Source organism: Aethalodelphis obliquidens, unplaced genomic scaffold (assembly GCF_003676395.1).
Source record: "Aethalodelphis obliquidens isolate GAN/ISIS:26980383/991018 unplaced genomic scaffold, ASM367639v1 scaffold43, whole genome shotgun sequence".
Lineage (NCBI taxonomy): Eukaryota > Metazoa > Chordata > Mammalia > Artiodactyla > Delphinidae > Aethalodelphis > Aethalodelphis obliquidens.
The window spans coordinates 13,693,096-13,706,759 of record NW_020837987.1 but is presented as its reverse complement, the minus strand read 5'-3'; the positions used below and the strand labels follow the sequence as shown (position 1 = coordinate 13,706,759).

Here is a 13,664-nt window from a genome sequence, read left to right as displayed (position 1 = left end):
TCCTGGGTCTGAGGGATGAGAGGCCGGGGGTCTGGATCCTGGGTCTGAGCGGGGAGGGGCCGGGGGTCTGGATCCTGGGCCTGAGGGAGGAGGGGCCGGGGGCCTGGATCCTGGGTCTGAGGGAAGAGGGGCTGGGGTTCTGGAATCCTGGATCTAAGGGAGGATCAGGCTGGGGGCCTGGAATCCTGGGTCTGAAGGGGGAGGGACCTGTGGGCCCTGCTCCTGGGTCCTGGGGAAGCATGACCTATAGGCCCATCACTTTTCTAACTCTTTTCAGGATTTGGGTTCCCCCCGGGGAGGCCTTCACTTACCTGCACACCTTCCTGTGTCGTCCTCTGTCTGATCTGGTCTCAGGGCTGGGCCAAAGTTCCCTGGGGTAGGAGGCGCCTGTGTTTGACTTTGCCCCAGCATGGAGGAAGGGATGGGAGCTGATTCAGCTCTTTATTGGATGGCCCTCGTGAGGGCAGGGAGGGGACTTGGCCTCCTTTGGGATTTCCTCCTGCTACATGCTGATCAGGACAGGGGAAGGGACTTGGCCAGGGCCACGTGTGCTGTCTAGAATGTACTAGGCCTGGGACAGAGCCAGCCGGAGGGACCTGCCACGTGCAGGAGGTGGCAAAGATGGTGCCAGGGGTCTCTGCTCTCTCTGTCTGCTGGCCTCACCACCTTTCTTACTTCTGTCCCCACCCCCAGATTTGGACCCGAAAATTTCTCCCTGTCCCTTGGCTTCTGTGTGGTCTCAGAAGATATGACTCATCCAGCTTCAAGGTGACAGGAGGGGACTATACTTTTGGATCTCAAGGAAGAGGGGCTGGGAGCCTGGACCACTGGGTCTGAGGGAGGCAAGGGCTGGGGGCTGGATTTGGGCATCTCCAAAAGGTCCAAGGTCCAAAGGTGAAGGTGGGTGGCAATGGGGTAGCCTAACTGCCCGCCATCAGGCCATGGGAAAGAGAAGAAACCACATGTCCCAGAAGCCTCTGGGGCTACAGTTCCCTCTTCTCACTGGGTCTTAGCCCCAGGGATTTGTGGGGCTAAGTTTTTAGTTTTTTAGATTGGAGGTTGTGGTTAGATTCCAGGACACCTGTCTTTTCTCAGGCTGCAGACCTGCAGCTGGAGATGACACAGGAGCCTCATAAGAAGCCTGACCCCAGCAAGCCCCTGCTGTTCGGGAAGACATTCACCGACCACATGCTGATGGTGGAATGGAACAGGGAGAAGGGCTGGGGCCAGCCCCGAATCCAGCCCTTCCAGAACCTCACAGTGCACCCGGCCTGCTCTGCTCTCCACTATTCCCTGCAGGTGGCAGGGTGGCTGCCTTCCATCCCCATCTCTCTCCGCATCTCTTCCCTCTTGCTGTGTCTCTTGCTGGGTTTACCTCCCTGGGTTTGCTTTTTGTGTGTTTCTCATTTCCGTGCACTCCTCATCCGCTTTCTGAGGCTTGTCACGTTCCAGGCCCCGTGTTGGGTGGTGCAGGGTTCCCCGAGATGAGCAGACCCAGCTTCTTCGCTTGAAAACCCCACCCAGTGGGATCTGTGCTCAGATGGAGGCAGCTGAGGCATTGTGAGAGACCAGGGGAGGAATGCCCACCCTACCTCTAATTTGACAGGAAGTGGGGTCTTTCCTGCAAAGAGGGGAGCTTAGGCTCTTAGAGGGAGAAGAGACATCAGTACAGACATAGTACAAAGAAGAGCCCAGCATGTTTGGGGGGAAGCATGAGGTTGGAGCCTGGTAGCGGTGCCTGAAGATGTCATCAAGACCACAGAGGAGCTGGGATCTTGTCAAGGGTATTGGGAGCCCTGGAGGGCTCCGAACAGGCATAGAGCAGGTAGAGAAAGACCCCTCTCAGGCCATGTGGAGGATGCGCTCGGTCCAGAGCTGGGGGGATGGCCAGGAGGCAAAGAGATTCAGGGGCGGAGAGATTCAGGGACACAAGGGATTTGGCCGGTTGGGCGAGAGATGAGCAGGGAGGGCCGAGGACAGTGCCCTGAGGTTTAGTCAGGTGACCATGTAGACCACGGGACTGTCCCCATACGGGGACACAGGAGGAGGATGACTTTGCAGGACTTGGTGAGGGACCCGTGAGGAGAGACTCAGAGGCATTTGGTTTCAGACTTCATGCTATGGCTGAAAGCGAAGTCTTTCTGTGGAAGCTTTAATTGTGACAAAATTTGAATGAACACATTGCAGTTCTAGTAGCTGGTTTGCAGTTTTTGTCCCTTAGGGCATTTGGTTCTGTGACATTGGGGATGTTTTCCTTTTTTTCTTTTCTTTTCATAATTTTGACAGTTTTCTTCTTCCCACCTACTCGGGATATTTGACTAGAACCGATCATTTCTGTGCAGAGGAGACCCAGCTTGGGAAGCAGTTAGGTGCGAAGGACAGACAGTTAGGACATGTCCACAGATCCCCCCAGGAAGGTGGCTTTTGGAGACCAGCATTTGTTTACCTCCCTTTTCAGCCCAACATGCCAGGATGTTCTCCAGCTGGGGACCCAGTACTTTTTCTTTAGTTGAGTGAGTGCAGATGAAGGGGTTGAGCTAAGGCCCTGGCATCCAAAGCGTAACGTTCTTTGTGATGTCCTCACACAGGACGCCTGGGGACCTGAGGCCAGCTGAGGGCACGGGAAATTACATCCTCGTGTCATCCTGACTCTGGGGGCAGTGTGGAATAACACCCAGCCACTTGTGTTATTTTTTATTATTGTGGTAATAATGCACATACATAATAATACAGATAACATAAAATGTACCATTTTAACCATTTTAAAGTCTACAGTTCAGTGGTATTGAGTACGTTCCCCATGTGGGGCAGAGAGCATTTCCACTCTCTAATTCCAGAACTTTTTCATCATCCAAAACAGAAACCCCACACCCATTAAGGACTCATTCCCCAAGCCCCTGACCCCAGCACCTGCCAACCATTAATCTGCTTTCTGTCCTATCTCCCCGTATTTTTATTTATCTACTTATCTGTCTATTTATTTATTTATTTGGACATGCGGCTTGCAGGATCTTAGTTCCCCAACCAGGGATCGAACCCAGGGCCCCAGCAATGAAAGCGCCAAATCCTAAGCACTGGACCGCCAGGGAATTCCTCCCCGTATTTTAAAACTTTTAGTTTTATTTGGAATGTTTTTCAATTAAAAACACCTCTTTTGAAAAGGGGGTCATATATTTACACAGTTCAAAAAAGAGGGAACAAATATACCTCCCCAGGCCCCAGCCACCTCACTGCCCTCCCTGAAGCAGCCCCCGCCACCCAGTTCCAGTCCCCAGGTCCTTCCAGAGTTCTGCTTTCTGGATGGCAACACGGATGTGTATAATTGTTTCACTCCATTCTTCCCCCATAAAAGTCAGCATATGGTACACTCACTCTTTGGCATCCTGCTTCCTTCTGTTAACATAGCCTGGAGATTCCTGAACAACCCTTGAAGAGCTTTTTCCTTCTTTTTGCTGCTGTGTAATATTCCATCCTAACAACGCCTTGTTTAGGCCGTCCTCTATCGTTGGACACTTAGGTTGTTCCCAGTCTTGTGCTATTATAAACAGCATTACAATAAACCAGGAAACACCTCACTTCCTTAAGAGCAAGTGTATCTCTCAATTTCTGCAACTGTTGGCTCAAAGGGTATGTGTGCTTGTAATTGTGACAGATGTTGAATCATGGCCACCTCTACAGAAGTTGTATTGATTTCCACACTTAACCAGCGGGCCCTGTTTTCCCCATACCCCGGGTGACCCTTGTCAAACTTTTAGATCTCTTCCAATCTCCTAAGTGGTTATAAAGTTACCTCAAAAAAAAAAAAAAAAGTTACCTCAAAGTATTTTTTTTTTTTTAAAGAAGATGTTGGGGGTAGGAGTTTATTAATTAATTAATTTATTTTTGCTGTGTTGCGTCTTCGTTTCTGTGTGAGGGCTTTCTCTAGTTGTGGCAAGCGGGGGCCACTCTTCATCGCGGTGCGCGGGCCTCTCACTATCGTGGCCTCTCTTGTTGCGGGGCACAGGCTCCAGACGCGCAGTCTCAGTAGTTGTGGCTCACGGGCCCAGTTGCTCCGCGGCATGTGGGATCCTCCCAGACCAGGGCTTGAACCCGTGTCCCCTGCATTAGCAGGCAGATTCTCAACCACTGCGCCACCAGGGAAGCCCACCTCAAAGTAATTTTAACTTGCATTTTTCCCCTAATTATGAAGTTGACCATCTTTTCACAAGCATAAGAGCCATTTTTAGTTCCTTTCTGTGAACTGTCCATTTTCTTGGCTGATTTTTCTATCAGGGTGGGTTTCAATATTTGTTTATTTGTAGGAGTACTTTGTATATTAGCTAAACCATTTGTGATATGTGTTGAAAGCCTCTGCCCAGTTTGTTTTATTTTTATGCAGTGAAATGTATCAATCTGTTTTTTTTTAACATCTTTATTGGGGTATAATTGCTTTACAATGGTGTGTTAGTTTCTGCTTTATAACAAAGTGAATCAGTTATACATATACATATGTCCCCATATCTCTTCCCTCTTGCGTCTCCCTCCCTCCCACCCTCCCTATCCCACCCCTCCAGGCGGTCACAAAGAACCGAGCCGATATCCCTGTGCCATGCGGCTGCTTCCCACTAGCTATCTACCTTACGTTTGTTAGTGTATATATGTCCATGCCTCTCTCTCGCCCTGTCACAGCTCACCCTTCCCCCTCCCCATATCCTCAAGTCCGTTCTCCAGTAGGTTTGTGTCTTTATTCCTGTCTTACCCCTAGGTCAATCTTTTCTTTTTGGTTTCTGTGATTTGTCTTATTTAGAACACCATCCCCAATTCAAAATATGAAACGGTCATCTTTTGTTTTCTTCTGTTGGTTTCATGGTTTAAAAAAATTCTTTTCATTTAAACCTTTAATCCACCTGGAATTTTTCCTGATGTGAAGTATGAGATAGGGATCCAACTTAATTTTTGTTTTTTCCAGAGATGAATATTTGGTGGTTCAGCACCATTTAACTGAATTAATCATATTTTTAAAATTTTTATTGAAATATAGTTGGTTTACAATGTTGTGTTGGTTTCAGGTGTACAGCAAAGTGATTCAGTTACACTATAATACACTTTCCAGTCTCTTCCATTGTTCAATCTGTCAATTCATATGTCAGTGTCACTTTGTTTTAAGTGTTGTAGGTGTAGAAGCTGTTTTAATATCTGATAAGGCTACTTCCCCCTCCTACCTCTTGCCCTTATTTTAAAATTTTTTCCAAAATATTCTGACTATTCTCGATTATTTTGCATTCTTCATTCATTCGTCTATTCATTCAGTCAACAGAAGCCTACTGTGAGCCAAGCACTGGGCATAGTGAGGTTGGGGGGGGTGGTTCTCTAGCGACACTTCAGGTCTGGTCCCTGTCCGTAGCACTTCGGGTCTCTAGTGAAACAGACATGAAAGAAGCAAAATGAAACCATGGGGGAGGAATCAGGGTGCCCTGACCTATCTGGGAGTGAGGCCACATCATGGTGGCAGCAACAGAGGCCCAGCAGGCAGTGGTAGTCGTTGAGCATAGGAGGCTGGGGATGAGAGAGGCCAGACCTTGTGGGCCCTGGAAGGCCAAGGGGAGGTTTTGGGCTTTCTCCTGAGAACAATAGCGCGGGGATGGGGACCAACTTTTTAAAAAGTTTTTATTATGAGAAATTTCAAAACATAAAGGTATAATAATAATTCCGCCATCCCCCCAAACCCCTGCTTCATCAGTTAGCACTGGTTGGTCACAATCTTCTTTCATCTGGACTTCGCTAACGCTTTACCCTTTCTGTATGATTTGGAAGCAAACCCTGGCTGTTGTCGGTGTTTGGCCACACCACGTGGCTTGTAGGATTTTAGTTCCCCAACCAGGGATTGAACCCAGGGCCTCGGCAGTGAGAGTGTGGAGTCCTAACCACTGGACCGCCAGGGAATTCCTGGACATGGTATTTTTTAAAATTTTATTGAAGTATAGCTGATTTACAATGCTGTGTTAGTTTCTTGTGTACAGCAAAGTGATTCGGTTATATATTAATGTGTATATGTATATATATTTTTCCATATTTTTTCCATTATGGTTTACTACAGGACATTGAATATGGTTCCCTGTGCTATACAGTAGGACCTTGTTGTTTATCCATTCTTTTTTTTTTTTTCGCGGTACGCGGGCCTCTCACTGCTGTGGCCTCTCCCGTTGCGGAGCACAGGCTCCGGACGCGCAGGCTCAGCGGCCATGGCTCACGGGCCCAGCCGCTCCGCGGCATGTGGGATCTTCCCGGACCAGGGCACGAACCCGTGTTCCCTGCATTGGCAGGCGGACTCTCAACCACTGCCCCACCAGGGAAGCCCTATCCATTCTTACATATAATATTTGCATCTGCTAATCTCAAACTCCCAATCCATCCCTCCCCCGCTCCGCCTCCCCCTGGCAATCACAAGTCTGTTCTCTATGTCTGTGAGTCTGTTTCTGTTTTGTAGATAAGTTCATTTGTGTCATATTTTAGATTCCACATGTAAATGATACCATATGGTATTTGTCTTTCTCTTTCTGGCTTACTTAACTTAGTATGGTAATATCTAGGTCTATCCATGTTGCTGCAAATGGCATTATTTCATTCTTTTTTATGGCTGAGTAATATTCCATTATATATATATATATATACCACCTCTTCTCTATCCATTCATTTGTTGATGGACATTTAGGTTGCTTCCATGTCTTGGCTATTGTAAACAGTGCTGCTATGGACATAGGGGTGCGTGTATCTTTTCAAATTAGAGTTTTGTCTGGATAGCTGGATGATATGGTAACTCTATTTTTAGTTTTTTGAGGAACTTCCATACTGTTTTCCACAGTGGCTGAACCAATTTACATTCCCACCAACAGTGTAGGAGGGTTCCCTTTTCTCCACGCCCTCTCTGGCACTGGTTATTTGTAGACTTTTTAATGATGGCCATTCTGACCCGTGTGAGGTGGTACCTCGTTGTAGTTTTGATCTGCATTTCTCTAATAATTAGTGATGTTGAATCCCCACAAAGCCTCTTTAAAAATGTAACTTCTGGGATTTCCCAGGTGGTCCAGTGGTCAAGACTCCCCGCTCCCAATGCAGGGGGCACGGGTCCGATCCCTGGTCAGGGAACTAGATCCCGCATGCCGCAACTAAAGATCCCGCATGCTGCAACAAATATCCTGTGTGCCACAACTAAGACCCACTGCAGCCAAATAAACAAATATTAAAAAAAAAAAAAAAAAAAAGACTCCGTGGTATCACTGTTGAAGGCCCGGGTTCAATCCCTGGTGGGGGAACTAAGATTCCCACAAGCCCTGTGGTGTGGCCAAAAAAATAATAATAATTAATTAATTAATTTTAAAAAGAAAGTAACTTCCACATCGTCCTCATTCCTGAGAAATAGTCCTAAAAAAAAAAAAAGAAAAGAAAAAAAAGAAATAGTCCTAATAACACAGGAAGGGTTTAAGCAAAGCATTCTCCCTGCTCTGGGTCTCTCTGTTCTGCTTTCTCTGGCCTCTGCCCTTTGCTCTCTCCTCTCTTGGTCTTTCTGGTTCTTTTCTCTCTCTTTTTCTCCCCCTCTCTGTGCTAGTAGGTTAGTCTCTTCCGCCGCTCTCTGCCTTTTTTTCTGTGTCTGTATCCCTGTGTATCGGCCTCTGTCCCTGGCTGGCTGAGCTGGTCCCCGAGCCCTGATCGCCCGCCTGCCTGTCCCTGCAGCTCTTTGAAGGCATGAAGGCGTTCAAAGGCAGGGACCAGTGCGTGCGCCTCTTCCGACCTTGGCTCAACATGGACCGGATGCTGCGCTCTGCCCTGCGCCTCTGCCTGCCGGTGAGCGGGTGGCAGGGGGAGCGGCGGGCTGGGTCCAGGGTCGCGAGGGCCCCATGACTCATCTTCATCCCGCCCAGAGTTTTGACAAGGTCGAGTTGCTCCAGTGCATCCGCCGGCTGGTGGAAGTTGACAAGGACTGGGTTCCCGACAGCTCCGGCACCAGCCTCTACGTGCGGCCTGTGTTAATTGGGAACGAGGTGGGCTGGCTCCCAGGGCTGGGGGTGGGGTGGGGAGGGGAGCCACGCTTGGGGGAGGGGTGGGGACCCAGACATGGGTCAGGGGAGCGGCCGGGGGCCTGGACTCCTGGATCCCTGATGCCCGCTTCTACCCATCTCAGCCCTCGCTAGGTGTTGGCAACCCCACGCGAGCCCTCCTGTTCGTCATTCTCTGCCCGGTGGGCGCGTACTTCCCTGGAGATGCCTTGAGCCCTGTCTCTCTCCTGGCCGACCCATCATTCATCCGGGCCTGGGTGGGTGGGGTCGGTGACTACAAGCTGGGGGGGTAAGTAGTCCCTCGCCCCCCCCCCCCCCGCTCTGGTGCACTGGGTGTCAGAGACACAAGGTGTGTCTTTGGATGTCCACTGGCCTTCTCGTCCTGTTTCACGTGGTTGGGGACAGCTGTGCTTGCATGTTGGGATGTACTGTCATTGGCACCGTGGTGCAGGGATGGAGGGGCGGGTACCAGGGTGTGTGCTAAGTGCTGTGGACAAACCAGCCCAGGGACTGGAAGGGGTTGGGTGGAGGTAAGTGGAGGAACTCGGACTGGCCCTCAGGGAAGCCTCCAGAAATGAAGTTTACACTTAGCTCACTGGTCTCTCCTCCAGGTAGCCTCCCCTGAAAACCCAGGCTCCGCCAGCTCCCATAGTTCCCTGGGGCTCCAGCGCCCATCACCCTGTGTGTGGACTTTCTGTGTACATCTGTCTTTCCAGGGTCCTTGGCTCAGCAGGGCGAGGAGGGTTAGGACGGGGATAAGGCAGAGGGCGGGGTAAGGGTGTGTTGGGACAGCAAGTGTGGCCCCAGCTGGGAGTTCACTTGGGTCCTTTCAAAATACATCTTGTGAGGTCTCCTGAGGGCCAGGCCCTATGCTGGGTGAAGCTGGGGGACACAGATGAATCAGATCCGGGCCCTGCCCTCCAGGGGCTCCCAGGCTGGTGGGAGCCCCAGTATCTGGGGCAGCACGTGCTCTGGTGGAGGTGACCGGGACATTGTAAAAGTCTTCACAGAGGAGGTCTGATGGGTAGAGAGGAGATGGTTTCCTGGATACAAAAATGGTAAACAATTTCTCATCCTCGGAACACATGTGTAGGGGCAGGGAGGAGGGGCAGAGTCAGGGAAGGAAAAATGAGTCTGGTTTTTGCAAAAGGCTTAACAGGTAGTCCCAGACCAGGCCCAGCCCTGAACACTGGACTGAAGGGCTGGGATCTTGTCCCAGAGGCAGTGGGGAGCCATGGGAGGTTTGTGAGCAGGGAAGGGGTGAGGTCCGCTCTGGGTGAGAGACAGTGAGTGTTAAAACAGGGCGATCTGGGAAAACATAGAGGTGGCCCAATTTACTGGGAGAGCCCAGAGAAGGCCTGAAACCCACCCTGGAGGTTCAGTAACGCCTCACAGAGGAGGTGACATCACAGGTGGTTTTGAGGGACATTGGAGGATTTGGTCAGTTGAGGAACTGGGTGAGGAGGGTGATCCGCAGAGGAAACAGTGGTGCATTTGTGATCTGGAGAGAGGAGAGAAGGAGGAGGGGTGATTGAGAGACTTGACCCCAGGCTACTGGCCAAGGATTCTGTCCTGGGGCCACTGGGGAGCCATGGAAGGGCTGTGAGTGGGGGAGGAGCAGGGTCAGCCCTGGTCGTGTCCCCATGTCGGGCCACGCTGGGGGAGGATGGGAGTGCCTTACCCTGGTCCACCGTGTTGCTGTCCACCAGGAATTACGGGCCCACCGTGTTTGTGCAGCAGGAGGCCCTAAAGAAGGGGTGTGAACAGGTCCTGTGGCTGTACGGGCCTGACCACCAGCTCACTGAGGTGGGCACCATGAACATCTTCATCTTCTGGACCCACGAGGATGGGGGTGAGCCCACCCATGACCCAAGCCAAGCCCTGGGAGAAGTGGGTGGGAGCAGAATGCTTAGTGGATTGCAGGTCTCAGGGGTTAGGGGCGCGTGGGGTGGCCCCTAAGAGGATGGGAGGGTGTGCCTGAGGGTGTCAGGTAAGCCCCCATCTCGTACACCTGACCCAGCGCTGGAACTGGTGACCCCCCCACTGGACGGTGTCATCCTGCCTGGAGTAGTTCGACAGAGTCTGCTGGACCTGGCTCGGACCTGGGTGAGGGCACGGTGTCTTTGGATGGCCGGAGTGCTGGGGTACTGCTAGGTTGGGGGGCCAGAGTATGGGAGGGGTGGTCGGGGTGGGCTGGGGCACAATGGCACGTCTTCCCTCCTCCTCCTCCCAGGCGCTATCCTTACAGAGGGAGCGACAGGGCTCTGCAGCAGGGCAGCCCACCACCGGGCTCAGACGTATCTGTGTCTTGCCTCACAGGGTGAGTTCCGGGTGGCAGAGCGTAAGATCACCATGAAGGAGTTCCTGCAGGCGCTGGAGGACGGCCGGGTTCGAGAAGTCTTCGGTTCAGGGACCGCTTGCCAGGTCTGCCCTGTGCACCGAATCCTGTACCAAGGCAAGGTGAGGAAGGGCTGCCCTTGGCCATGAGAGAGAATAAGGGGGAGGGGCGCCTCCTCACGGCCCTTTCTTCCCCAGCACCTCCACATTCCCACCATGGAAAATGGGCCTGAGCTTATCCTCCGCTTCCACAAGGAGCTGAAGGCGATCCAGGTGAGGTGCACTTGCTGGGAAATGGGCTGGATGCTTGTTCCGTTTCGCACAGAAATTCACATCCCGGGAGCCTCTGGACTGAGGCTCCCCTCCCCCTCCCCCATAGTCCCACAGGCTGATAATGGCTCCTCCCATCAGCCTCTGGGCCCGGGATTGAGTTTGCTTTCCTTGAGCCTCTGCGTCCTAGCACACTTCTTGGGGCTAAATGATCCTTTTCTGTGCGCCTCTGGAGCCCTGGCTTGAGAAATCCCCATCCCATGAGCTTATGGGACCTTAAGCCAGCCTTCTGGCCACTGAGGTCCGATCCCCAAGGATCCCCAGGAGCCCTGGGCTATTCCTCTGGCCTGAGAAATCTTGCTCCTACAAGCCTCTGGACCGTGGCCCCCTCTGTGGCCTAGGAATGTTTCCTCTCATAAGTCTCTGGAGGTATCTTCATTCGTCTGGACCGAGGTATCTTGCCTTTCCTGGCACTCGTGTGAGCGTCTGTAAACTCCTGTGCACCCGGACCTAGAACTACACCTCTTGACTCAGCTGAAAACGACTTTTTCCCAGAGCCTTCAGGGTCTTACAAGAACTCCTCTTTGCAGAATTACATCTCCCGTGAGCCTCTGCGCCATACTTGCCACGACTCCCCCTCCCCGTGATTGTTGGTGGGCTTCTGGGAAGTGGAATACACTTCCCATGAGGTCCTGGGGCGCAACTTCGCCAGCACGCAGCCTGGGACGCCGCAGGGCCTGCTGGGAGTTGTAGTGTGGCTTCCCCTCACCTCCGCCTGTGTTATCTCGCAGTATGGAGCAAAAGCCCACGAGTGGATGCTACCTGTGTGATGCTGCGGGCTGTGCCGGACCACTCCACGGACCCACCGACCTGTAGCATCCAGTCCCTGTTGGATCTTCGCCTTCATACCAGTGATTCACCTGAAGTGCAATATGAAATAGAAGGCGGCGGCCCGGGATGCCTGGGTTTCCGGTGCCCCCGCGTTACACTCCCAAAGCCATAAGGGCCCGACCCAGGCGTCTTGGCCCCTAGCCCCGCCACTCAGGCCTTGGGGACCTGGACTCCCCGCTGCTCCGTGTTGTGGGGTCAAGGATACACCTTGACTCAGACTCTGCATCTCCATTTTCAGGCCGGATCAACCGGTGCTGCTGTTGAGTTTTTTTCCTAGCTGCAATTTTGAAATAAAATGCCAAAGAACAAGCCATTAGGTGTCATCTCCAATGATGCAACTCAGGGACTCTAGGGTCTTAACCAGGAATCCCCGCGTTCAGCCCATTTCATTTTCAAGGGCCCAGAAATCCAAGGCCCCGGTGTCCTGGCGGTTTCTCTGACGGGAGAGATTTTTCCACTTCCTCACAAATTGAGTTTAGCATCTTCCCCCACTAAGCCGTGCCTCCCCCGCTGCCGCATCTTGGGGACAGCCCCCTGGTATATTCCAGTCACTAGGCCAGACCCCTCAGCTCTGTACCCCTTCCCCCAAAGCCCATGAGTCCCCAGCCCTGTCCTCCTTCCCCAGACTCTGCCCTGTCTGTCTCTTCTTCTTGGCTTCAGCTCAGAGCTTGTCTCCTGCCTGGACCCTTCTCCTGGCCTCCAGTTTGACCCAGAAGGGGTCTTTCTACACCCAGAGCTGCCCCTGCAGGACCAGGTATAACGGTTGCAGATCTGGCTTCAAACCTGCCTCTGTTATCTGCTTGGTGTGTAACCTGGGGTCTGCCACCTGACCTCTGATCCGGTTTGTTGGAGGGAGACCCTGTAGGACTATTGGGCAGACTCCACCTGTGGCCTGTCCAGCAGCCATCAACTCTGGGACTAGAATTCTGATTTTGGGGGCAGCAGCCAACCAGTGCCACACCCCCTCATTCCCTTTTGTCAATCGTTGCTCAAGGGAAGGCCACAGGCCAAGGGGACACAGGGGGAAATTTGCCTGGAGGCCTCTGGGAAAGCTGTCTTCTGTCGATAAAACACTCCAGAAGAGCTACCTCTTCTTTTCTTCTCTACCTGCTTTGTCTGGGATTACCTGCAAGTGTGATGCTTGGAGCTGCTGCAGCCATTTCTTGGCCAAGAGTGCCAAGGCCTGCACACTGAAAGACCCAGCTCCTCCAACTGGGAAATGTCTGATTTCTGGATTGTTTTGTTAAAAAAAAAAAAGCCAAAACAAAAACCCACTTAAGTCACTTTAGTCAGGTCCTTTATCTTTTGTTATTTGCAGTTGTGTGTGTGTGTGTGTGTGTGTGTGTGTGTGACTTGCAGTCAAAAGCTTCTTTGCTTCTGTGCATCTCCGAATGGCTAGAGCTGACTGCATCCGGGGAGAATCCCTGATTCTAGTAGCCAGTTCGGTTGCTGGCCAGTAACTTGGTCCCAAATGAAGACCTAAGCCAGATTTTTATCTTAGATTTGAGTCCTAAGGGAATGATCAGAAAGGGGTAAGTAGCTGTTGCCTGGGAAAAAATTACGCAAACTGAAAGTTGAGAATTATGTTTTATTTGGCAGAAAAAACTGGGGACTTAAGCCAGAGACACAGCAACTTAGATTGCTCTAAGATACTGCTCTGAAGAGGCAAGGGGGTGGGGGAAGCCAAGATATATAGGAGTTTTTGCAACGAAGACCAGGTAGTCAGAACGTCAAAACATTACTGTTAGTTAAAGAAAACTAGGGACTTCCCTGGCAGTCCAGTGGTTAAGACTTTGTAACAGGGAAGAGTCAATTTTGACTCCAAGTTGGATCTGTTTCTTTGACTTTGACCTTTGCTTTCAGTTGCTTTTGTTATTATAATCATACATAATGGCCTGCCTCAGGGAACCCTGCCCCTCTGCCTGAATGTTAGACTAAAGTGCCTTTGTTCAGCTCACAGGGAGACAACCTGACCCTGCCCACCTGTGAATGGCTGCAGGAAAGAAATTAATACATCCCCTCCCCATGCTGGCCGAGCCTGGCCAAATGAATGGCCTTTTTACTTTACTTCCTCACCTCCTCCCCGTCTCTGTTCTATAAAAGAAACTGGCATTCAGACCCCAATAAGATGGT

At 51.5% G+C, this 13,664-nt stretch overlaps 1 protein-coding gene across 2 annotated transcripts in view; it reads left to right on the top strand.

Moving 5' to 3' along the window:
- The window catches only part of BCAT2 (branched chain amino acid transaminase 2), a 14,565-nt gene extending 2,721 nt beyond the window's left edge, over positions 1-11,844 (top strand). Inside the window, exons 2-11 of one of the 2 annotated variants that reach the window (XM_027080134.1) lie at positions 694-768; positions 1,096-1,299; positions 7,711-7,821; positions 7,899-8,018; positions 8,159-8,322; positions 9,743-9,885; positions 10,054-10,139; positions 10,353-10,493; positions 10,569-10,643; positions 11,432-11,844. In XM_027080134.1, coding sequence (XP_026935935.1) covers positions 694-768; positions 1,096-1,299; positions 7,711-7,821; positions 7,899-8,018; positions 8,159-8,322; positions 9,743-9,885; positions 10,054-10,139; positions 10,353-10,493; positions 10,569-10,643; positions 11,432-11,470 — 1,158 coding nt within the window. In that variant the 3' untranslated portion in view covers positions 11,471-11,844. The remainder of the gene's footprint in view (positions 1-693; positions 769-1,095; positions 1,300-7,710; positions 7,822-7,898; positions 8,019-8,158; positions 8,323-9,742; positions 9,886-10,053; positions 10,140-10,352; positions 10,494-10,568; positions 10,644-11,431) is intronic. The other variant, XM_027080135.1, reaches the window with a different exon arrangement.
- The last annotated feature ends 1,820 nt before the right edge of the window (positions 11,845-13,664 follow it).